We start from the raw sequence: 24,820 nt of genomic DNA on the forward strand, positions 1-24,820 counted from the left end.
CCCCATCTTGCTTTTTGGTCATGGTGTTTCATCGTAGCAACAGAAACCCTAAGACATAAAGGATAGTCTCCATCCTGTTGAGCTACCTGCAAGCTGTGCAGTATGCTCCAGGTTTCCAGCCTTTCTGAGCTGTTGTTACCCAAGCTAGGCTAGACTTTGGTGATGCATCTGTCTTTGAGTCATTTCTGCTCCTGTAAATAAGCTTTTACCTATATTCCTGTAAGTAACCCCAATAAAACTCATTGGCTCACCAAGTTGGACTTTGGTGGTATCTGTACTATGGTTTGTCATTGGTTCCCTATCTTAGGTTAGTAGAGAATGTTTTCATGTCTCCCCAGGAACAGTGCAATACAACAAGTGTAGAAAGACAACATCTCAAGCCTAGTACAGCCCAGCCACACTTGATTACTGAAAATATCTCCACAAATATATATATATATATATATATATATATATATATATATATACATAATATTTAGAAAACCAATAAATAATGTAATTCCAGATGCCTGTGAATATGACTTCTCAAAAATTGCTCATTGTTCAGTAATTATTTCCAATAGGGTAAATTAGATGAAATATCAAGGAATTCAAAATAAGCATAAGAAAGTTCAATTAAATCAAATAGTATATAAATAACTCCTGAATGAATTCAGATATTCACAGGCATTTATTTATGGATGAAATAAAGAAATAATGAACTCTAAGTAAATATATCACAAAGATAAACTGACAACCAAGTTTATACCTGCATCACTCACAATAGTCAAAAATGGAACCATAACATTCATACCACATAAATGAGTAAAGAAAATGTGCTACATATACACAGTGGAATTATATGGAACCATAATGAAAAATAAAATCATGACATTTGCAGAAAAATGGATGAAACCGGAAATCATTTTATTAAGTAAAGCAAGTCCGTTTTTGATAAATACCATGTTTTGTCTCAAATGTAGAACCTAAGTTTACAGTTATATATAGATATAGACAGATAGAAAGATAGGTAGATAGGTACGTATGTAGTTAGGTAGAAAATAGATAGATAGATAGGTGTTATACCTGTTTGTGGTTTGCAAAACAAGAAGAAAAGAGATAATGAAAGGGAATTAAAAAGATAGGAAATATAGAGTAGTAGATTACATGTAAATGCAAATAGAATGAGGTACTAACAGAAGAAATAGAATCAACTAAGGGGACAGGCAATGTTAGTAGAAGAGGAGACTTCTTGAGAACAAAGTATGATACATATGTATGGAGATGCCATAAAAAACCTGAATCATTTATATGCTACCCTAAAAATTAATTTTAAGAAATGAATATGGGCCAGCAAGATGGTTGAACAGACAAAGACCCTTGTTGCCAAGTCTAACAACCAGAGTTTCATCTCTGGGCCCCATGTGGTCATAGGAGAGAACCAACACCTCCCTACAAGTTGTCTTCTGACCTCAACAATCATATACCCCCCTACATACACATACATATACATAGATGTAATACAAAATTAATGAATACAAGATGTGAAAGGCAAATTCAGTAAAGTGATTGAAAAATTAAAAATTTTCAAATTTAAATTTTGGTATGGAAAGCTCAGCTCACTAAGACAAAAACCTCAGTAGGGGAGGGAGTAGATAGGAGTCAGGGAAGGAGGGAACAGGAGGAGAGGGGTAGGGGAAACTGTGGTTGGTATGTAAAATAAATGAAAAAAGTTGTAGATGTAACAGTCTTATTAAATAAGAAACACAGAGCCAAATGCAGAGTTAAAAGCCCAAGAGGTCAGAGCAGTAGCTAAGAGCTGATACTAAAACCTTTCTTAACCCTTCGCTGCAGCTATCGTCCTTCCCCTCTGAAAGACACCTACTTCCTGTGTATCTGTCTTTTTATTAACTTTCTGTTCTGCCTTCTCATTGGTTGTAAACCCAACCACATGACCTACTCGTCACTGCCTGTCTATACAGACCTCCAGGTCTTCTATGGTTGGTATTGAGATTAAAGGCATGTGTCTCCATGCTGGCTGTATCCTTGAACACACAGAAATCTGCCTGTCATGTGATGGAGATTAAAGGTGTGCACAACCACTGCCCTGCTTCTGCTATGGCTTGCTATTAGTCTGACCCCCAAGCAACTTTATTTATTAACATACAAATAAAATCACATTTCAGTACAAATAAAACATCACCATAAAAAGTAAACAAAATTTTTTTAAAAAGAAAGCCTAGGCAATATAATATATCAAACAGATGCTAACACATCTAGTCTTGAGAAGATGGTTGATAAATTAGAATATTCAAACAATGGCATTTAAATATCTTACTAAATAGACTTCAGGCCAAAACTATTAAGAGGTAGGGAAGGACACTACATACTCTTTGAAGGAAAAAAATTCAACAAGAGGATAGTGCAATTCTAAACATTTATGCACCAAATGCAGGCTCACCAATTTTATAAAAAGAAACACTATTACAGCTAAAATTACATATTGACCCTCACACAGTAATAGAGGGTGACTTCAATACCCTACTCTTTCCAATAGACAGGTGATCCAGACAAAAACTAAACACAGAAATGCTCACGAGTTAAAAAACATAATGAAACAAATGGACATAATAGCTACCTACAGAACATTTCACCAAACACTAAAGAATGTACTTTCTTCTCAGTAACTCATGGAACTTTCACCAAAACTGATCACATGCTAGAATATAAAAAGGTATCAATAGATATAAGAAAATTGAAATAATACTCTGCATCATATCTGATCACTATAGATTAAAGCTGTATATCAACAGAAAAAAAGCAGAAAGTATACAAACATGTGGAAACTGAACAGCTTACTACCAAATAAAGAATTGATGAAGACAGAAATAAAGAAGGAAATTAAAAAGTTCTTAAAATTGAATGAAAATGAAAATACAACATACCCAATCTTAAGGGACACAATGAAGGCCATTCAATGAGACAAATTCATAGTATTAAATGACTACATTAAAAAAAAAACTGGAGAGATCTCATTAGTACATTAGCAATACCTGAAAGCTCTAGAAAAACAAGAAGAAATAAAGCCCAAAAAGGTAAAGGGCAACAAATAATCAAACTCCAAGCTAAAATCAATAAAATACAAACAAAAAATACAAAGAATCAATGAGACAAACAGTTGGTTGAGAAAATCAAAAAGATTGACAAACCCTTAGCCAAATTAACTAAAAGTAGGAGAGAGAAAATCCAAATAAATAAAATTAGAGATTAAAGGAGGACATTACAACAGACACTGAGGAAATCCACAAAAGTCATCAGGACATACTTTAAAAACCTGTTCTCCAATAAATGAAAATGCCAAAGAAATGGGTAAATTTCTTGATATATATGACCTACCACAGTTAAATCAAGATCAGATAAGCATTTTAAACAAACTCTTAACCCCTAGTGAAATAGAAATAATAATTAACTGTTTCCCAACCAAAAAGAAAAAAAAAAGAAAGTGTGGGGGCAGGTGGGCTAACCACCACTCCATTTCCCCAGAGTGTTCTTGAGTGAGAGCAGTAGGATATATTAGATAGGAGCATTTAGAATGTGGAGATAAACAGAAAATACAGGATATCCTCGAGAGGGCCTGGAACCTATCCCAATGAGCCCTGACAGTCTCTGCTCTAGGGTATTTATAGAAACACCAAAGGGTGGAGCAAAAGACCTCCCCCCAGCACAGCCAAGTGCAGACCATCTCAGACATCTGACTCAGGCCCGTGGTCTAATCATCCTCTCTCTATGGAGGTTTACCTGCTGGGTAAAGCCACAAGGAACCTGAAAACAGGCTCCCACAGGTCCCCCTTTCTTAATATATAAAAATTAGCCCATTATAAAGAGCTCACAGCAATCTCCATACCTGTTACACCTCCCAGTATGGAAGCAGAGGATGATAAAGATGGCATTTCTTTTTTGGATTAGGTCCAAGGTGATTACAGCAGTCTTTAGCTGCAACAAGCCCTTTCTAAACCAAAAACGTTTAATGCAATTGCAAACTTAAAGAATCCCTTAGTTTCATCATTACCATTAACATGGTAACATAAATATTGCTATACATAGTTACAATTCTCCCAGTCTTACAACTTTAACTCTTAATAGGACCATTTGAATTTTCTTGCTAACAGAACATAGGAAAAACTTATGTTTTCACATCAAACTTAAATATTTCCTTTAACTTTACAAAACCAGGGTGCATTAATATCAATAGGTTAACATAATTTCTGCAAACATATATTCAACCTTAATTCAGTCATAATTCCTCCTTTTCTTTATAGAATTTTTTAAAACAAACCCGGACAGTGGTGGCGCACACCTTTAATCCCAGCACTCGAGAGGCAGAGGCAGGCAGATCTCTGAGTTTGTGCCAGACTGGGCTACAGAATGAGTTCCAGGAAAGGCACAAAGCTACACAGAGAAACCCTGTCTTGAAAAAAACAAATTAAACAAAATAAAAAACCTAGTTAGAAGAAACCCAAACTTACACAATTCCTACAAATCTATATTTAAAAGCAATATTCTCAACCTAAGCATTATAACTTTGAAAACTTTTAGCAAAACATCCAAAAGCAGTTTCTTAATAAAACTCTTTACACTTTAAAGGAATCTCTTAGTATACCCATTTGCATTTCTTACTAACAAAACATAACATAAATCCACTCATAAGAAAATATTTTTTAAATTAAATAGACTAAGGAATATTACTTCTTCTCCCTTTATAAATTTTTTTAAACAAAATCTCAAGCCTAGTTAGAAAACCCAAACTTTTCCATTTAAACAGTTCCATTTGTAACAAAAAAGCAGTTCCATAAGTGATTCCATTTTTACATACACAGTTCCATAAAACAGTTCCTAGGTCATCACCATAAATAAATTCAAAATTGTCCCATTGCAATGAAATCATTATTGTTCATTTCTTAAGTCCAAAAATTTAAATAATAAATTCTGGTACCAGCCTTCCAAATATGAAGAAATTCATAACAAGAACCTTTTTGTAGTTTTATCTCATTTTTTTTTAAGTTCAAAAAGTTCAAAAAAAGTAAATTCTGGTATCAGACTTTCTCTTCCAAATATGAAGAGACGTTTTACAACCAAAATTTTTTGCAGTTAACAATTTTAGTTCAAACAAGCATCTCTGCAACTTTCATTCTCAAGTCAGAGAACTTTTTAGTTACACTAATATTTTAAACTGCACTGTTTTTGCTGTTAGCTCAGGTTTTTCTGTGTTGCACTGATTTTCCAATGGGTCTCAGCTGCAGATGCCTGGTTGTGCTGGTTCTGGTGTCCGCCATTCTTAGATTCTTAGTGGCTTCTGGAGCTTTTGAAAACAGCTCAGACTGCCCGCTTTGCAGTCTGTTAGGACACTACCTTCTGTGTCTCAGGTCCCTTTACCATATACATTAAGCATAGACTCACAATCAACATTTACACTTTTTCACAAACTCGCATTCAACATATCTTGCAAAGCATTTAGACTCACATTCAAACATTTACACTTTTTTACAAACTCACATATAACATTTATCTTCTTCTTAGGAGCTAATATTCTTAAACTCTACAAGACTACCTTAGCAAATATACCTATATATTTACTTCTTATTTCTTATTTAAACTTACATTTCCGACTAGCATCTTTCTTATATTCTTATTTGAACTTACATACTTCCTACAAGCTTATATAGGACTACCTTAGATATTCTTAAAGCTAACTTTAGCAAACATCTAAAGATTTAACATTATCACTGTAACTATTAGAAAAATTCTCTTAACTAGACAGGAAGTATGCAAATCATTACTAAAGTTCAAAGCTTATAATCAGCTTTGATAGTTCTGAGAGTTCTTTTGAAAGGAGTATTTCCTTAATGGCTTTCTTAACTCTGGGATTTAGTGACTTCTGTTGCTAATCAGTACTTTATGCATTTCAGATCTTCTACAAAAACTCTATTAAGAGCTATCTCAGTTTACAGCAAACCCAAAAATGAAGAAAAAAGACAAACCTTGTAAGGAATATTCTGTTTCTGAATTGCTTAGCTAGTCATTCCCTAACGGTCAATTTCCCAACAGGAGAAGATAGTTGTCTAAATTGGAGTGGGGTTCCAGACCTGCAGCTTTCAGCAGGTCTGAAAACATTGCTGAAACATTTTAAACTCCTCAGCAGTCTGGAGGCCTCCTTATACTCACTCCTACTATCCCCAGACTGCAAGATGGAACCTCAATATCAGGAAAACTGATTTAGCTGCTTTTCACACTCATAGTTTTTTATTAGCCCAATATTTCTTAGCAAGGTTCAAGAACATAGATATTCTTTCACGAAACATATGTTTCATTAGCTTACTCTGAGAAAGAGCATTTTCATGATTTAGTATTTTCACTTCATTAGTTTTAAACCCTGATGTTATTATTGTTAGCAGCTGTGATATTTAGCATTGATTTCTTATAAGGAACTTCCAGATGGAGAAACTGTTATGCCCAGATTGTGACCCCCCAAAGAGACCACCGTAGACCTTGGATGTCCAGAATGCAACAGCAAGGTTTATTCTGCAGATACAAGTCTAGACAAGGACTCATTCCTACACCCAATACAGTGAGGCAGGGAGGAGTGCCTCTTTCTTGGGGAAGTTAGTTTTTATAGGCAAAACCCATAAAATTTCTTAGAGGGGAGGGGGTTAGTACAGGCCCATCCTTTTTCCCCCCGGGCCTGGACTTTATCTTATTTTATCTTATCTGTTTGCCCTGTCAGGAGTTTTACAACTCATCTCCGGGGTCTGCTCTTGTTATCTCTGGAGAGGGGCATCTCATGGTTAATTGGTTACCATTAGACATCCTGACTCTGTTCTTTTGTTCCTGGGGCTGGCGCCATCATTTCTGGGGACTTGAAACTGGCCTGGCCTAGATCACAGTCCCCAAAGCCGCCACTGGAGACTTTAGGTACAGAATGCAAAAGTAAGGTGTTTTCTAAGTTTACAAGTCTCCAGGGAGGCTCTTCCAAATCTCTCACTCACAGCAGGGAGGTTGGAAGGAGCGCTCCCCTTTCTTTGTGAGGTTAGTTCTTAAAGGCACAGACCATATAATTTATTTTAACCCGCCTCCCTTTTTAGTCTTTTGGTCGAATATCCTGTTTTCCAAAGTCCCTGTAGCAGATACAGCCACCTGGGGAAAGGGGGTCTAAGTTCTTATCTACACTTAGGAATCCTGGTTTAAGCTTCTCTTTGTCTGTAGGGGATAGAGTTGGGGGGTTTTACTGAGGTATCACAAAACTATTTTTTAAGACAGATTTTCTGAAGTTTGTTCCCATCTATAAAGCAGTCATTTCTTTTTGAATGTCTATTTCCTTATCTCCTTATTAGATTTGCAAAGGAATCATTCACTGCAGGTTGTTTGTTCAAAAGGCAAAGAATTTTTATTTTCCCATAAGCTTCTTCATATCTAAAACAATGTTCAGTGAACAGATTGTTTTCCCTTGCTTTTTTAAAGGGTTTTTAAGTGGCTTGTTGACAAACGGTATTAGCATTTTAAATCATCTCCTGAGAGGCCAAGCTTTTTGTCTGATCTGAGTTCTCAAGAGGTAAGATTAAGCTTTCTAGCATTGCTTTGAAAAGAAACTTCATTCTGAGCTGAAAAAAACAGTATTTGGGGCAGTATCGCCATCTTCAGCTGAAAAACTATCTTTCCCAGAATGCATTTCTCTTCATCAGCTCATTGTTAGGAGCTAGCTTATGGACTCCATTTCCCATAGTTCTTTTTGGGTCCCGGAGTGAACTTCCGGTTCTCTTTTACCGGGCTTACTTTCAAAATTTTAGCCCGGGAAGTTTGAATTAAGCTTTTAAGTTGCGTTTTCAACTACGGGAGATTGGCAGGTTTCTGCTCTCTTTTACTGGGCTTGCTTTCAAAGTTTTTGCCCGGGAGGTTTGAACCAAGCGTTTTATGTTTTCAATTAGGGGACATCGGAAGATTTCTGTTCTCCCAGAGCTGGCCTTAATGGGTGCTGCTCCTTCATCTGACACCGGCCTGGATCAGAACAGCGCCTGCCTCGTTAGCATCCATTGAGGCGGGCATTCCTTTTATCAACTTCCCTAGGGGCTTGTGTTTGCCTTAGTCAGTGAAAAACAAAAGCATTTACAATAGAACTTTCCCACAGCTCCTTCTGAGAGTCTTTCACTAATAGATCTTTATCTCATTTTGCTTGTTCCTTCTCCCACAGATGCAGAGCTTCAGATATCTCAGGCTGTGGCTCTGTTCCTCTGCTAGCTGCCTCTGGAGATAGCGCCCCCCCCCCCCAAATCTCTCTCAAACTCTAGCAGCTTTCCCCTGGTCTTGCACCTTCCGGAGAGGAATCTGTCCCTTCTCCGTTTCTTCTTCAGACAGTCTTTTTCCCTGACAGTTCCCAGTTTGGTCTCTGTTTATCCCCTCTGCCCCAGAAACAGTTTCCGACACTACAGTGGCATCTTTCCCTACTGCTAAAGGTAGGGGCTTTTTGTCCGTTTCCATTTTCTCGGTCTGGGTGAAGGCTCTATGATGACAATTAGGGTATTCATCAATCTGATTACCAGTGTAAACCAGCTCAGGTACCCTCTCCACTATTTTGTTAGTAGTCTAAGCTAGGGTCGTCCTTGTGGATTCCTGGGAACTTCCCTAGCACCGGGTTTCTCTCTATCCCCATGATGTCTGCCTCTATCATGATATCTCTTTCATTGCTCTCCTCGTCCCTGTTCCAGCTTGACCATCCCATTCCCTTATGTTCTCATCCCACATCCCCTCCCCTCTATTGCCCCCCTTATCCCCAGTTTACTCAGGAGGTCTCATCTATATACCCTTCCCAGGGTGGCCTGTGTGTCCCTCTTAGGGTCCTCTTTGTTACCTAGCTTCTCTGGAGCTGTGGTTTTTAGCCTGATTATCCTTTGCTTTACATCTAGTATCCACTTATGAGTGAGTACATGCCATGTTTGTCTTTCTGAGTCTGGGTTACCTCACTCAGAATAATATTTTCTATTTCCGTTCATTTGCCTGCAAATTTCATGATGTTCTTGTTTTTTACTGCTGAGTAGTACTCCATTGTGTATGTGTACCACATTTTCTTTATCCTTTCTTTGGTTCAGGGGCATCTAGGTTGTCTCCAGGTTGTGACTGTTACCAATAATGCTGCTATGAACATAATTGAGCAAGTGCCCTTGTAGTATGATTGAGCATTCCTTGGGTATATGCCAAGAGTGGTATCACTGTGTCTTGAGGTGGATTGATTCCTAATTTTCTGAGAAGTTGCCATACTGATTTCCACAGTGGTTGTACAAAGTTTGCATTCCCACCAACAATGGAGGAGTGTTCCCCTTGCTCCACACCCTCTCCAATGTACACTGTCATCAGTGTTTTTAATCTTAGCCATTCAGGAAGCTATAAGATGGTATCTCAAAGTCATTTTGATTTGCATTTCCCTGATGACTAAGCATGTTGAGCAATTTCTTGAATGTCTTTCGGCCATCCAACACAATTCTTTATAGACCTTAAAAGAACAATACTCAGCTTCATATGAAAAAACAAAATACCCAGGATAGCTAAAACAATCCTATATAATAAAAGAACTTCTGGAGGTATCACCATCCCTGATTTAAAGTGCTACTCTGGAGCTACAGTAATAAAAACATAATGGCACTGGTATAAAAACAGACAGATAAATGGAATTGAATTGAAGACCCAGACATAAATTCACATGCCTATGGACACCTGTTTGTTTGTTTGTTTGTTTTGTTTTGTTTTAAGGAGCCAGAAGTATACAATGGAAAAAGAAAGCATTTTCAACAAATGGTGCTAGTCTAACTGGACCTGTGCATATAGAAGAATGCAAAAAGAGATCCATATCTATCACCCTGCACAAAACTCAGGTCCAAGTGGATCAAAGGTCTCAATATAAATCCAATCCAGATACACTAAACCTGATAGAAGAGAAAGTGGGGAATATCCTTGAATGCATTGGCACTGGAGTCAACTTCCTGAGTAGGACACCAATAATGCAGGCACTGAGATTACCAATTAAAAAATGGAATAGAATAAAAGACCAAGATATAAGGCTATACAACTATGCCCACCTTATTTTTGACAAAGATGCCAAAAATATACATTAGAGAAAAGACATCTACAGTAAGACATCTACAACAAATGGTGCTAGAAAACTAGATACCACCATGTAGAGGAGAGTTCATATCTTCTGCCCTTCACAAAACTCCAAATCATCATATGATCTACTGCTCTAAAACTTCTCAAGGGAAAAATATCAAGTACCCAAAGGACTCCATATCCTGCTACAAGAACCACTTTCAAATACATGCTCATTGATGTTTTAATCACAGTAGCTAGGGAATGTAATCAACTTATACATTAGTTACCATTCTATTGTGATAAATACATTTATAAAAGAGTCATAAAAGAGTCTATTTGGAACTATAGCCTTATAGTTCCAGAGTGAGTTGGAGGGGAAGAATGAGAGTGGATATGCTCAAAATACATTATATACATAATATATATGTTTTGAAGTTCTCAAAGAATAAATTATTAATTTAAAAAAGATCAAGAATACAATACAACTCCTAATAGCTTCAAAAACAAAATATTTATAAATAAACCTAACCAGGAAGGTGAAAGATTTTTGCAATTAAAATTTTACAACAGTGAAGAAAGAAATGGAAGAAGACACTACAGGAACAACATGGATGTGGAGAAAGGTAGTATTCATTGTTTGTGGGAGTACACACTGGTGCAGCCTCTCTGGCAGTCAGTGTAGAATTTCCCCCCAAAAGCTAGAAGTTCTATCACATGATCCAGCTATACCACTCTCGGCCACATGTGAAGTGACTCTATTTTACTGTAGTGATGCCTGCCCATATATGTTCATTGCTGCTTCTATATTCATAATAGCAAAGAAATGGAAAAAGTTTAGATGTCCATCAATGAATGGATAATGAAAATGTGATCTATTTACACAATGGAATGTTATTCAACAATTAAGAAAAATGTGACTATGAAGTTCACATGTGTTCTAGTTTGCTTTCTATTGCTGTGGTAAAGACCATGACCAAAAGTGTGTGTGTGTGTGTGTGTGTGTGTGTGTGTGTGTGTGTGTGTGCGCGCGTGTGTGTGTGTGCCTTTCTGTGTGCTTGTGTGTTTAAGTTTCACATCAACTATCTTCCACAAAAGCTTTATCTAAGCCTGTGATAAGTACCTTTCTTTTTCAATATGTTGTGAATTTCTGAATCTTTGAGCAAAGGTAGCAATAGAAACAGAAAGGGGGAAATGAAATTAATCGTAGTTGCCGGGTGATGGTGGCACACACCTTTAACCCCAGCACTCAGCACTCAGGAGGCAGAGCCAGGTGGATCTCTGTGAGTTCCAGGCCAGCCTGGTCTACAGAGCGAGATCCAGGACAGGCACCAAAACTACATGGAGGAACCTTGTCTCAAAAAAAAAGAAAGAAAGAAAGAAAGAAAGAAAGAAAGAAAGAAAGAAAGAAAGAAAGAAAGAAAGAAAGAAAGAAAGAAAGAAAAGAAAAGAAAAAGAAAGAAAGACATTAATCATAGTTATCACATCTATTGTACGTTGAGAGTTGTTATTAACCACCCTTGGCATTGAGTGAAGTTTATAATAGTACAACAGTCAAATAAAAAGAATACAGTTTTCTCTTGGCATAGTATTTTTTGTCATAGAGGTATGACTTAATAGTAGCGAGCTTGTGGAGGTCCTGAGTCTGATTCACTGCACTTGAAAAAAAAATATGTGCTTGACATCATCAAGAAAGAAAATGTTATCCAGGAATGATATTCATACTCTATAATCTCAGCACTTGGAAGGATGAGGCAGGAAGATCATTACAATCTGGAGACAAGCCTCTAGATAGGCAGTTTCAAGCCAACCTATGCTATATAGTATAACCCTGTCTTTAAAAGAATGTACAAGAAAAGAAAGAAAAATGTCTGTCATTAATCTCAGTACTGAGAAAAGGGCTGGTGGGGTGTTTCTTTTTGCTGACTATTATTAATCCTTTTGTCTCTTGTTCTCTATTGTTTCTGAAGCCATGGGAATAAAGAAGAATTCTCCTGCAGAGGAATACAACTAGCTGTGGATTGGTTTCTAGACAAAGGCCATAAAGATATCACTGTATTTGTACCAGCATGGAGAAAGGAGCAATCCCGCCCTGATGCACCAATTACAGGTACTATTTCAAATTGAAAAAAAAAAAAACTTTTCCTCGAGAGTCAAAGATAAAAGGATAGTTTGGAGAGAGGCAGATGGTCTCAATTTAGATAATTGCTTTGCTAAGTTAAATATGCTTAAAATATCTTTTAGTAAATGTACTTTTATAAAGTGATCCATTATAAAACCATCCTTGTTTTGTGGTATGTGATAGTTAAATAAAAACTTCCATTTAGAAAACCATAAAGCACATAACTGGAAAAAAAACATTATTTTTATGGAAATGATGATACACACCTGAAATCCTAAGACTCAATAGACTGAGGCAAGAGGATGATGAGTTTGAGGCTAACCTGTGTCATATAGTGAGTACCAGGGCAGCCTGTTTATTAATCCATCATAGATTTCAGACAATAGGGAGTAAATCTGGGTATGAATTTGACTGAATTTTTCAAGAAACTAAATGTTAAATGGTATATAGGCAATCTTATTTTGTGTCAAGGAAACAATTGTGAGGTTTACAAATTAGGGGGAACAGAGGAGAAAACAACCAAAGACAGTAAGAACCACTCTACACCTGAGGCAAAGAAGTTCGGGACCTAGAGATGATCACACTTTTTGATTTTTAAAGTATGAAAGCTTAGCTGAGGCTTGTTCCCAACTAGTTCCTTTATTATTATCTTTTTTTCATTTTACATGCCAACCACAGTTTTCCTTCCCTCCCCTCCTCCCGCTCACCCCCACTTCTCCCCCACCCCACCCCCTATCCACTCCTCAGAGAGGGTAAAGCCTCCCATGGGGAGTCAACAAAGTCTGGCACATCAAGTTGTTGCCAGGAGCCCCACAAGCAGACCAAGCCAGGCAACTGTCACCCACATTCTGGGGGCTGGGTTCAGTCCCCTGCAGGTTCCCCTGGAGCACATTTTTTAATTCTCCACGAAAATTTTTTCATTTTGTTCTTTTCACATAAGAAGAAAATAGAAAATTACAATGAATGTGCAATAAGACACTTAATTGGATGATGTTTGTCTTTATATTAGTGAAATTCTAAAATGAACTTTTAAATATTTCTTTATGGAACAAAGAGCTCATGAACATAAAGGTGCCTGAATTCTACAAGAATCGTGATGTGCACCCCAAGCTGACAGTGCAGTCACCACATTTCCAGTACACATACATGCTCTGTATAGCACTGAAGAACATCCAGATACCAGTCTCCCGATTACCGTCACTTTCCCAAAGTAACTACTCAGAAAGCCCAGTGGGTGGATGGCTGAGTTCTATGGAGAGCTGTCTCCATCTGTAGAGCAGGCTCAAGCCCGTGTGAGAGTAAATCTCAGTACTGTTCAAGACCAGTAAGCAAGTTTCCTCTCCTAAACAATTGGGTCCAAAATGGCCAGCAAGAGGGCTCAGCAGGTAAAGGCACTTGCTGCCAAGTCTGACAACCGGAGTTTAATCCCTGGGAACCAAAGAGTGGAAAAAGAACTAACTCTCACAAGTTGCCCTTTGACCCCATCACACGTCATGGTAAACACACACACGCGCACACACACACACACACACAAACACACAAACACACATATATAAATGATAGATAGATAGATAGATAGATAGATAGATAGATAGATTTTTTTTTTGGAAAGGAAGAAGAAAGTCACTACTTAAATGCTATAACTTTAGTTTTTTGTCCTTCTTTCAGGGAAAAGTAAAAAATGAAAGTCTTCATGAGTGATGGCTTACTCTCCTGACAGACACAGGCTTTGCTATTTTTGAACTTAAACAGTCAAGAAGCTAGGCTAGGGATGAGGATATGGATCAGTGGTAGAGCACTTACCTACCATGCTCTTGATTCTGGGTTTCAACCCTAGCACCACAGGAAAAAAAATCTGGTCCTTCAGACACAGGGAAAAACAAATATCAAGAGTGCTAGGGTTAGCTGAGTGTGTTGGTACACATCTGGTATCGATGCTCTTGGGACATTGATATAGAAGAATCTAAAGACTCAAGCTAGCCTGGGCTACATAGTAACACTCTTTCTCAGACAAGAAAAGTTAGATCAAGTGTTAATTTTTATCCTTTGTAATAGTTTTTAAAAATTAAATGTGTCTGAATCTAGGTTTGTTTTTTGTTTTGTTTTTCATTTTCCTGAAAGAAAAATTAAAGTCTGAAAGAGAAGATGACTTATCTGAGGTCACAATTCTATTTTATGTCACAGCCAGAAAAGTAGCACATTTGTTCTCCAAGTACAAATAAAATATTTATCTAGTACTAACTTTTGTTTTGGTAATATGGGGATAATACAGTTAACTTCCAAAGATGATTTTCTACTTTGTGGTATAAACATATTTTGATAGATCAAGATATTCTACGTAAACTGGAAAAGGAAAAGATTCTCGTCTTCACACCATCCCGAAGGGTCCAAGGCAGAAGGGTGGTCTGCTATGATGACCGGTTCATAGTCAAATTGGCTTTTGATTCTGATGGCATCATTGTATCCAATGATAACTACCGAGACCTTCAAGTTGAAAAGCCAGAATGGAAGAAGTTTATAGAGGAGCGGTTGCTGATGTATTCTTTTGTGAATGATAAGTGAGTTTCTTTCTAGTAAGCTCTAAACAGTTAAATACAAATTACTAGTAGTAATACATTACATGTCAATAAACATATACTGACCACTTATTGTAGAGCATGGATTATGCTGGTTGCTACAAAAATAAAAGACTGACTAGGAAGCAGGACTCACCATCAAGGGGCTTAAAGTATATGAGAAGAAAGGTAGAAATAGGGGAGAGAGAAAATTATGACAGGATGTTAAAAGTTGCTTTATCTTGTGAAATGAATTTCACAGAATAAAGTGGGCTGCTGGGGATGACCTGTGAACAGTACACTATGAATATATCTGAAGGTATGAAACTGGCTGGTGCACTGGGGCAAACTGACATTCATGGCAGTATGACTGGGTATACAGTCCATGAAAAATGGACAAGGAAAGAATCCTTTCTGTGTGATCAAGTGGAAACAAAGGGAAGAACTCCTATTTTGACAGAAGACAGATGGGAGGTAGACAGCACAAGTTGAATGCTATGATTATAGTGCAGGCAAGGGAGAAGGAAGGCCTGGACTCCTAGAAAATGTGATAGTGACAGAAGGAAACACAGTCACCTCTTGTTGGCTTGTTCCAGATTTATGCCTCCAGATGATCCTTTAGGACGCCATGGTCCAAGCCTTGAGAATTTCCTAAGAAAGAGACCTGTTGTTCCTGAACATAAAAAGCAACCATGTCCGTATGGTGAGTACTTCTGTGCAGAATTAAGTTCTGAATGAAGGGAAACATACAGATTCTTTGAATACTTTTCCTTTCCAGATTTCTCTTTGAAGCGAGAAATCTTGACTTGTCCACTTTATGTGAGTGACAGTCTGTGTTTTTATGTACTCTCAGTTAGGTCCATAAAGCAACATCTTTGAAACTGCATGAGGAAAAGGTAACTAGAACTACAATGGGAGATTAGTTGTCACTTGTTAACATACCAAGTCGTCACTTGTTAAAATGTGCTCTAGATGCCAAGTCCTGAGTGATGTTGCTTAGGAGTGAGGGCAAGCAGAAACTATATAGCCTATGGAACAGAAGGGGCAATTCCAAAGGACTGACCCTAAACAAGAGCATGTTTCTCAGGCAGGTGACTATACCTTCTGTCAATCAGTTATACCATTATTCTTCTCATTTGCACTTCAGTTGCCTCCAAATTTCCTTTTCAATTGTATTTCTAAAATACAGGGTTGTTTTTAAGTGTTCTTGTGCTCTTACCCAAATCCCCCTGATACAGTTTGTGAGCCTAACAGTGCAACGTGAACTGCTTGGTCTGAGGCTATTTAGGATGTTGATGTTTGTTGAATAATCACTTGTTGAAGGGTGTGTTTTTGTTTGTTTGTTTTTTTGTCTGTGATTCATGTTCAAATGAGAGTATTTTCATGTGTGTTGTCTCATTTCATCTTTACAATAATCCTGTAATATAGACATGGTTATGAACCTTGTTTACCAAAGAGGAAAATGAGCCTTAGCAAACAGTCATTGTCCCCATCACACAGCCAGTAAAGGACATAGCTGGAACTGAAACATAGTTCTTTCTCAGTGGCCTCCAAACTCGTGCTCTTCACACTGCATCATTCTGTTGTCTGCCCCTCTAGGCTGCCTCACCAAACAGACTATGCCTAAGGAAAGTTGTCCAGCACCAGGAAACTAAGGCTAGCCAGCCACTCAGCTCTTAGCTCTTACACTGCAATTTCCTCCGAAGCTTGCCACTCTCTCCCTCTCCCCTCACAGTATGTGCTGACTCCTTGGTGTTGTCTGTCTCTCATCTTTGTGGAGGGTTCATTTTCTGCCTTAACCCTGAACAGTATAACCCTAACCTGAGTGACCAGAATGTTAGGACAACTTCTGGCACGGAGGGTTATACCACTATGAGAGAGAGTCTTACACCAAGGCATTATTTTTCAGGCAAAAAATGTACCTACGGCCACAAGTGCAAATACTATCATCCGGAGCGGGCCAACCAACCCCAGCGTTCGGTGGCTGATGAGCTCCGAATCAGTGCCAAACTGTCCACAGTGAAAATAATGAGCGAAGACACCCTGGCCAAGTGTGGCACAGGGATGTCTACTGCCAAAGGTGAGATAACCTCAGAGGTCAAACGTGTGGCCTCCAAGCGCCAATCAGATCCCAGCATCCGATCTGCAGCTGCGGAACCCGAAGAGTGGCTGTCCATTGCCCGTAAACCTGAGGCCAGTTCTGTCCCTTCACTTGTGACCGCTTTAAGTGTCCCTACAATCCCTCCCCCGAAAAGCCATGCAGTGGGTGCACTCAACACCCGTTCAGCCAGCAGCCCTGTGCCAGGGTCCTCCCATTTTGCCCATCAAAAGGCCTCTTTGGAGCACATGGTCAGCATGCAATACCCCCCTATCCTGGTTACCAACAGCCATGGCACCCCTATTAACTATACTGAGCAATACCCAAAGTTTGAGACCATGGGGGACCATGACTACTATTCAGTGTTAAGCGACTTCTCCAAACTGAGTATCAACAGCATGCATAATCATGAATACTACATGGCTGAAGCAAACCAGGGGGTTTATGTTCGGAATCCCAGCCTGTGTACGGACAGTCACATGAGCCATACCAGGAGTGACAACTATTCCTCTTACAACAACTTGTATTTGGCTGTAGCTGATGCCCATCCTGAAGGCACTTTGAAGCTTCACCGCTCAGCATCTCACAACCATCTTCAGCCATTTTCCCATGGTTACCATGAAGCCTTAGCGAGAGTGCAAAGTTACGGTTCAGAAGATTCTAAGCAAGCACCCCACAAGCAGTCAGTCCCTCACTTAGCTGTGCATGCCCAGAACCCAGCAACTGGTGCACACTCTAGCTGTCCTGGAGACTACACCATGCCTCCCAATATCCATCCTGTGGGGCCCTCTCAGCCAGGCCGTGCTCTGGTGATGACGCGAATGGACAGCATTTCTGACTCCCGCCTCTATGATAGCAACCCCATGAGGCAAAGGCGGCCTCCTCTGTGCAGGGAACAGCATGCTAGCTGGGACCCATTGCCCCGTTCAGCTGACTCCTATGGATACCACTCCTATCCCTTAGGTAACAGCCTCATGCAACCATGTTATGAACCAGTCATGGTAAGGAGCATGCCTGAAAAAATGGAGCAGCTTTGGAGGAATCCTTGGGTTGGAATGTGCAATGATGCCAGGGAGCATGTGATACCAGAACACCAATATCAGACGTACAAGAACCTCTGCAACATCTTTCCTTCTAACATTGTTCTTGCAGTGATGGAGAAGAATCCCCACACAGCAGATGCTCAGCAGCTGGCAGCCTTGATTGTTGCCAAGCTTAGAGCTGCACGTTGACATGACATAGGACTTACTCCTTTACATAAATATGAATACTAATAATATATGATACTATAATTCTAATAAGTAATAATTTGTGTTGTTCTTTTAAAATTACAGAGTGTTTATATCATTTTAGTACATAACAACTCTGACGTAGATCTTGGTAACATCTAATTTTATTGAGGAAGAAACTGAAGCTTGATGGGATTAGCTGACCTGTCAAGGTCACACTGCTAGTAAATGACCAAGTCAAGACATAAACTGAAGTTCTCTGGCCCAACATCCCATGCCCTTTTCCACTGAAGCATGGAGGTAATGGAGGACAAAACCCAAGTTTTGTCTAAATGCAAGAAACCCCAAGGGATTTTATTACCATTGTTTTCTTTTTTAGTTTTTTGAGACAGGGTCTCTCCTTGTAGCACAGACTTTCCTGAAACTTGCTATGTCGACCAGGTTGGCCTTTAACTCACAGAGATCCACCTGTCTCTGCCTGCAGAGTGCTAGGATTGAAGGTGTGTGCCACCACACCCAGCTACCAGTGTTTTCTTAGTCACACATTCCATATTATAAAGTATGGACCATCTGTCCTATTTAGAGAGCAAATATATGAGGATCAGACTGTATTGTGAATTGACCTTTTAAGGGTTTTATAATAGATACTTAAAACTAAAAGTAAACACATATTTTATTGCATGGGTATCTGATCATTCAATATCTTTAGCCAAGTATAGGGTCACACTGAAGCTTCTAGAGATATAGTTGAACCCTCCTCTTAGCAATTCTACTGCATGTATGAATTTATATATTTGGTTTGAGATGTGTTTGTATCTCTAGTATCAACTTTTCTATCGTGATAATAAAACAGTAAGCTCTATACAGTCTATAGTTTACACCTGTATAGATCACAAATACAACTTGATGATTTTGTCACATTTTATAGTTTCAATTAGATTTAAAAGTGAAATCATATCCCAACATTTAAAGCTTTGCTTTCTTATGCACCAGAGTAAAGCAGCTGTATTTCTTTGACATATTTTACTTGCCCACGTTTATTAACCATTCTTAGCTCTCAAGTCTCTTCACCTTAGCAGATTAGGGATCAGGCTGGAGCTTTCTACAGAGGAGGTACTCTATAAGCACATATTCAACACTTAGTATGTATATGACACACGAGTGCTAAAGAGCTGGACCAGGACCAAGGGACTTCCTACCAGAATTTACTTCCCTTATCCCAGGAGGGATGGCATTAAGTGATATCTACAGAGTTGGAACTTCTGACCAATTCAACATTACAGGACAAAGTGTAGTGAAAGAGAGTGGACAGCCATGTATACCACTCTCTCCTGTTGTCCACCCTTTAAGCAATAAGATCAGTCATTGGTAGAGCAGATTCCTTTAGGAAACAAAACCAGGGTATTTTCTAGGTGGCAAAAGAGCAGCTTCCAATGGGGCCCACTGAGTGTTAGATAATTCTGAAATGCACTATTAAAGAGGGTATGACTTTTGGGTCAGGCAGCACCATTTGCACAATTTGAATCTTACTCTGGGTAGAATTCATTTGTAGCTTCATGCCTCTACAAGAGGTATTTATTGTTTTGTTCTAAGATGCACTAAATGAGCCCTCCTTTCTGAATCCATTGTATATTTCAACATTTTGAACGATGACCAGCTCACAATTTCTGAAGCTGGAACTTACTAACTTCTACAGTCCTTTTTCATGAGAGTTGAGAAGGCCTGGCCTTGGCCTTTTGTTTCTTCATGAGAAGGTGTAATACTGCCTATAAATGTTTCTTACTGTGAAACACTCTGAATGTGAGGCTGTAGTCAGGGTTGTTTCTGGTGGTTTGAATAATGGCTTACATGCTGCTTTCCAGCTTTCTATCTCTTTGAAAGTTGACGAACAGTACATCTTAAACAATATTCACTTAGCCGCAACCTTACATTTATCTCCTCCTACCCGCTAACTGTTCCATTCCCCAGTACACTGGTAAAGTGTAACAATATTTTCTATCAGGTAGGGCCACACAAGCTGACAATTGTCGCTGCAGTGCTTCCTATCTCACCTTGAACTTCTGGGATCTTCTAAATCTGCCCCTTGACGAAATCAGGGGATTTGACAATCTCAGATTATTCTGATACCTTTGTACCAATTAGTTCATCAGTGACACTGCAGTGCCCAGTAGCTTCCCAGTTTCCAGGGAAGCACAGGATTCGTCTTATCAGCTACAATTCATCCGGAATACGTTCATGTTGAAAACGCAAAAGAATTGTAAGCTCTTTCCAGTGGGGCCCTCCGGAATTTTTAAGATAGCATATGTATTTTTTTACTTTCTAAGAAAGGATTGCCATTCCTCTCTCCTTGTAAAATGTGTATGAACCAAAGCAGCTAAGAGCAATGCCTCAAATAACCAGAAATGACCTTTTGTTGATACAAATTGTATCTCTTTTCTCCTGATTGTATAGAAACAAATATACAAAACTCATCTTAAACTATGTTTAGTACTTAATTTTCACCATATTTGTGGCACTGTGTGTCACAGGAAAGTAGCCCAGGGGTAACGAGGGAGCTTTTATTTCCAAAGGGCAGTAGTAGTTTATAGACAAATACAGATTTCAAGGCCTCTTTATTGTTAGATGCACAACTATTGTGTGTCCAATCTGCAACATTGTTATTCTCTTTAGCCTATTAAATTTAGTATGTCCTTACAAAGGGGATTTTTATAAAGTGTCAATAGTAATAAACCATATGTAAGTAGCTTTAATGGAGCTGTATAATTATGAATGCATTAATCCAGTGTGGTTCTTACATTCGAGAAACATTTTTTATATCAAGATCTGCACACTTCTTGACTTTTCCATTTTGTCTATAATTATAAAATAGCAATTAGAGAAGAGCATTGAGCCCTCGTTAGCACCCTTCAAGGGGCTAAGTGTGTGTCCTTCAGGATACTTACCTCCAAGTACACAGCAGGGGTTAAGGCAGTGTTCCGTGTGGTTTTCCAGAAGCAGCGGATTCTGTAAGAGGTGCTTTGTAATTGGAATTCCTTCACTGATTTTCTGACCTCATAGCAAACCTCTGCCTGTTCACGCCTTAGACTTTGTAGATTTTCTGATTTTTGTTTTCTTGTTGTGACCTTATTATTGTTGTTGTTTTCATTTCCACCTAAGGGAGAAATGTGACTTTGGAGGGGCATGGTCAATCCAGGGCACCCTTTCTATAAGACAGCTCAAAGAAAAAGGAGCCTTTTCAAAGGTAACATGGAACTACCGAACTCACTTAAGGTACCAGGTGTGGAAGGGAAAATGTCGGATGACGTATGGAAATGGTCTGTAAAACTTTTCTTCTAAGTAATGAAGCGTAGAGCATGATTTTTCTCGCCCCCTCTTATGATCTCGATCCCTTGTTTCTACGAGACCACTTCTCTGCAATCCAGTTTTTCCATTTTGAAATAACCTCTACAAAATAATTCAATCATTAACGTCTCTTCATCTTTGTTCCAGTTTCCTTCTGACACGGAATAGTTCATTATGAAGAGGCTCTCAGTTAACATTCTGTCTGTGCTCTAAGTGTGCAGCTTTGTACAAATGCCCTTTGGGAGGGCTGACAATTTCAATAGTCTGTTTTGCTCTGTAAACCAGGTTTGGATTTGTACAGCGGAAGTAATGCCAAGTTGTCCAAAGAGCCCTGCTCAGGTCTCCTCCTAACCCTTATCTTCCTCTTCCTAGTTTGCTTCTCTTCGCCTATGAAACTGAGGAGTGCATAATCTTCGACCGACCAAAATGGCACTAGTGTTAGTTTTTCATTGGAAACAAAATCAGTGTATTTCTAGAACTTGCTTGTCTAAAGTAGTCAATGCCTCTGTGAAGACTCAGCATATTTGATATCTTCTGTATTATAGCTAGCTATACACATAGGCAGATTGACTATTTTCTAGTCCTGGTTTGTGTATCATTGAGCTATAGTAATTTGTTTTATCCATTTGTGGGATTAAACAGTATTGTTTAATGGTTGTAAACTTTTTTATAAAACCACTTTGGGTTTCTTATTTGACCCAAACATAATGTAAGTCTCAATGACAAAATACAGAGCCAACCTGAGGTGAGTGAAAATATAGCCCTTCTTCTCCAGTTTTGTCCGGCCCTAGGATGCATGTGCAATGCTTTATACAATATTCTCACTAGCATGAATGTACTTACAACTTCTTCATGAGGATTTTGTTTGTTTCACCTGCAATTGTGATGAAAATGCTGTGTTGTTGACAACAATGAACTGTAAACCCATTTACTGCATAAACTATTTGTCTACTAATCACTAATGGCTCTTTCTTTAAGAACATCAGCAACATAAGTCAACGCACACACACACTACAATTTGTTCCTGTAATATTAAACGTACGTCCTTGCAACTTGCATTGCTAAATAAACAATAGGATATAGATCCCCATTCCTCCCTCCCAGAGTTCACCTGAAATTTACCAAAATCATCTAATTTTTGGTGTTTCTTATGGTTACGATCAAACTCGGTCTTAAAAATGCTAGGTAAGCATTCTACCACTGAACTACATCCTCAGCCCTTAGAGTGATGAGAGCCTTGTTATATACCCTCAGACTGGCCTTGAATTTTATACACACACACACAATTTGTACATGGCCATGACCTCTCAGTTCTTCTGATTTTGCCTTTCAAGTACTGGGACTCCAGGTGTGCTTAGGAAAATCATTTTCTTGTTCTTTCTTCTTTTTTTGAGAAAGGTTTGTTGTGTCACATATATAAAACATGATATGCTTTAGAAAAACAATTCATTACCACGTATCATGCAGTTTTAGATTCTTAGGAGATGCATCTCATGTGGAATTTTCATTTTAAGTGGGCTACCAATGTTTTTTTGTCCAGAAAACGTGTGTGTGTGTGTGTGTGTGTGTGTGTGTGCATGTGTGTTATACACAGTATGTGTGTGATTATAGTGCATGCACATGTATGAGAACATACACCTGTGTGCACACATGTGGAGGCCAGGAAACCTCCAATGTTTTCCTTTACTTCTCTCCACCTTACTGCCTTGAGACAGGAGATCTTGGTGAACTGGAATCTCAACATTTTGGCTAAGCTGGCTGCCTAGAAAGCTCTTGGAACACAGCTGTTATTTCCTTTAATACTAGGGTTACAGGCATGCACAGCCATGCCTTGTGTTAAAACACATAAATGTAGTTGCTGGGATTTGAACTCAGGTCTTCAAGCATTCTTATCTACTGAGCCATCTGCCCAGATCCTGAACAGCAAATCTATCCTGTTAATGTCTGATCTTTATAAGAGGTAAACATCCTGCAGATTAAGAAAATAGCATGACTTGCCCAAGGTTGCTTCAATTAAGTAGTGAGGCATGCCTAGAACCTGGGTCACTGGGCAGCTTTTTCCTGTCTATCAGTGCATCTCAAAGTCCATTTTGCATCAAAATAATCCCATCTATGTTAAAATCATAGTGTGGCCTATTCTTCAACCTTGGATTCACATCAGGAGAGGGGTCTAATAATCTGCATCCATAATGATCCCAGATGATGTTCAATAAAACACTTGATCTTTACCAACCTAGCAACTGTTCTGTCTCTCTCTCTCTCTCTCCCCCCCCCATGGGTAAATCACTTCTCTTTTGTCTGTCTCAGTATGTCAATGCACTGGGGGGCGGGGGTTGGTTAGAGGCTTAAGAAAAAAGAATCTCACGATGTCTGAAAATAAAGAGGTAAAGTGTATACATATGTTGTGGGGGGAGGGAGGGGGCAAATAAGAACTATTACTTTCAAACTTTTTTCTAGAAGAAAATCTAATCTTTAAAAAGCAATATCAGGGAAGTTCCCAAAACATATGCAGTCAAGTAAGAGCTACTCTGATGTAGACTAGGACAGACCATAAAATGTGTATCCTTAGACCATGGAATATATATCCACACATTTTCAAGTCCCTTCTCCATGTTAATCTAGAAGGTTCTTGATGATCTTTCAGGCTTTGACTTTCCAATATGCTAGAAAACCTTTAGCCCTTGTCATTGAGAGGAGAGAGAGCAGCACTGAGGACAAAAAATACCATTGCATTAACCAATGCACAAACCTGCTTTGTCAATACCTTTTAGGTTACATGGAAAAGTCTGTTGTACTGCTGGACTCATGGAATGCTTTTGAGTCTAACAAAGAAAATGAGACTAGCTCCCTTGAAAAGCAATGTTATCAAATGTGTATATATATATATATGTGTGTGTGTGTGTACATATACATACACATAAATGTATATGTACACATAAATACACATGCAGTACACACACATACACACTCTTATTTATATAGTAGTCTTTCAGATGCTAAACACTCCCTAAAGGTCATAACTCAAATAAGAAGCCTTGTTGAAGTTCAGTGATGAAAATACTTGCCTACCATGCCCGAGGCTCCGGTTACCATCCTCAGCTTGGCGTGGCTTGGGGGCAGGTAGGGCACAGAACACCTTGACCGGCTTCTGAAACAGCATTTCCAACATTTCTTGTAACAGCTACTTATAGAAACGCCTAAAGGTACTTGGAAGAGGCATAAGTAACTCTGTCCTTCCTCACCAGGCTTTTAAAGGTTCTACTTTGATCTCTTTTCAGCTAAGGGCTGACACAGGGTGAATGTTCTGCCTATATCTCTTGCCAACTAGGGTCTAATGTAGAATGGGCACTAAGGGAAGATGACTGAA

General features: G+C 38.8%; 1 protein-coding gene across 2 annotated transcripts in view; it reads left to right on the forward strand.

Annotated features, from left to right (window-relative positions):
- Zc3h12b (zinc finger CCCH-type containing 12B) overlaps positions 1–18,547 on the forward strand; it is a 44,727-nt gene extending 26,180 nt beyond the window's left edge. For both annotated transcript variants that reach the window (XM_028888861.1, XM_028888862.1), the window contains exons 4-7: positions 12,078–12,217; positions 14,553–14,787; positions 15,381–15,487; positions 16,694–18,547. In XM_028888861.1, coding sequence (XP_028744694.1) covers positions 12,078–12,217; positions 14,553–14,787; positions 15,381–15,487; positions 16,694–18,114 — 1,903 coding nt within the window. In that variant the 3' untranslated portion in view covers positions 18,115–18,547. The remainder of the gene's footprint in view (positions 1–12,077; positions 12,218–14,552; positions 14,788–15,380; positions 15,488–16,693) is intronic.
- Positions 18,548–24,820: the final 6,273 nt, after the last annotated feature.

The sequence above is a fragment of the Peromyscus leucopus genome, chromosome X (assembly GCF_004664715.2).
Source record: "Peromyscus leucopus breed LL Stock chromosome X, UCI_PerLeu_2.1, whole genome shotgun sequence".
NCBI lineage: Eukaryota > Metazoa > Chordata > Mammalia > Rodentia > Cricetidae > Peromyscus > Peromyscus leucopus.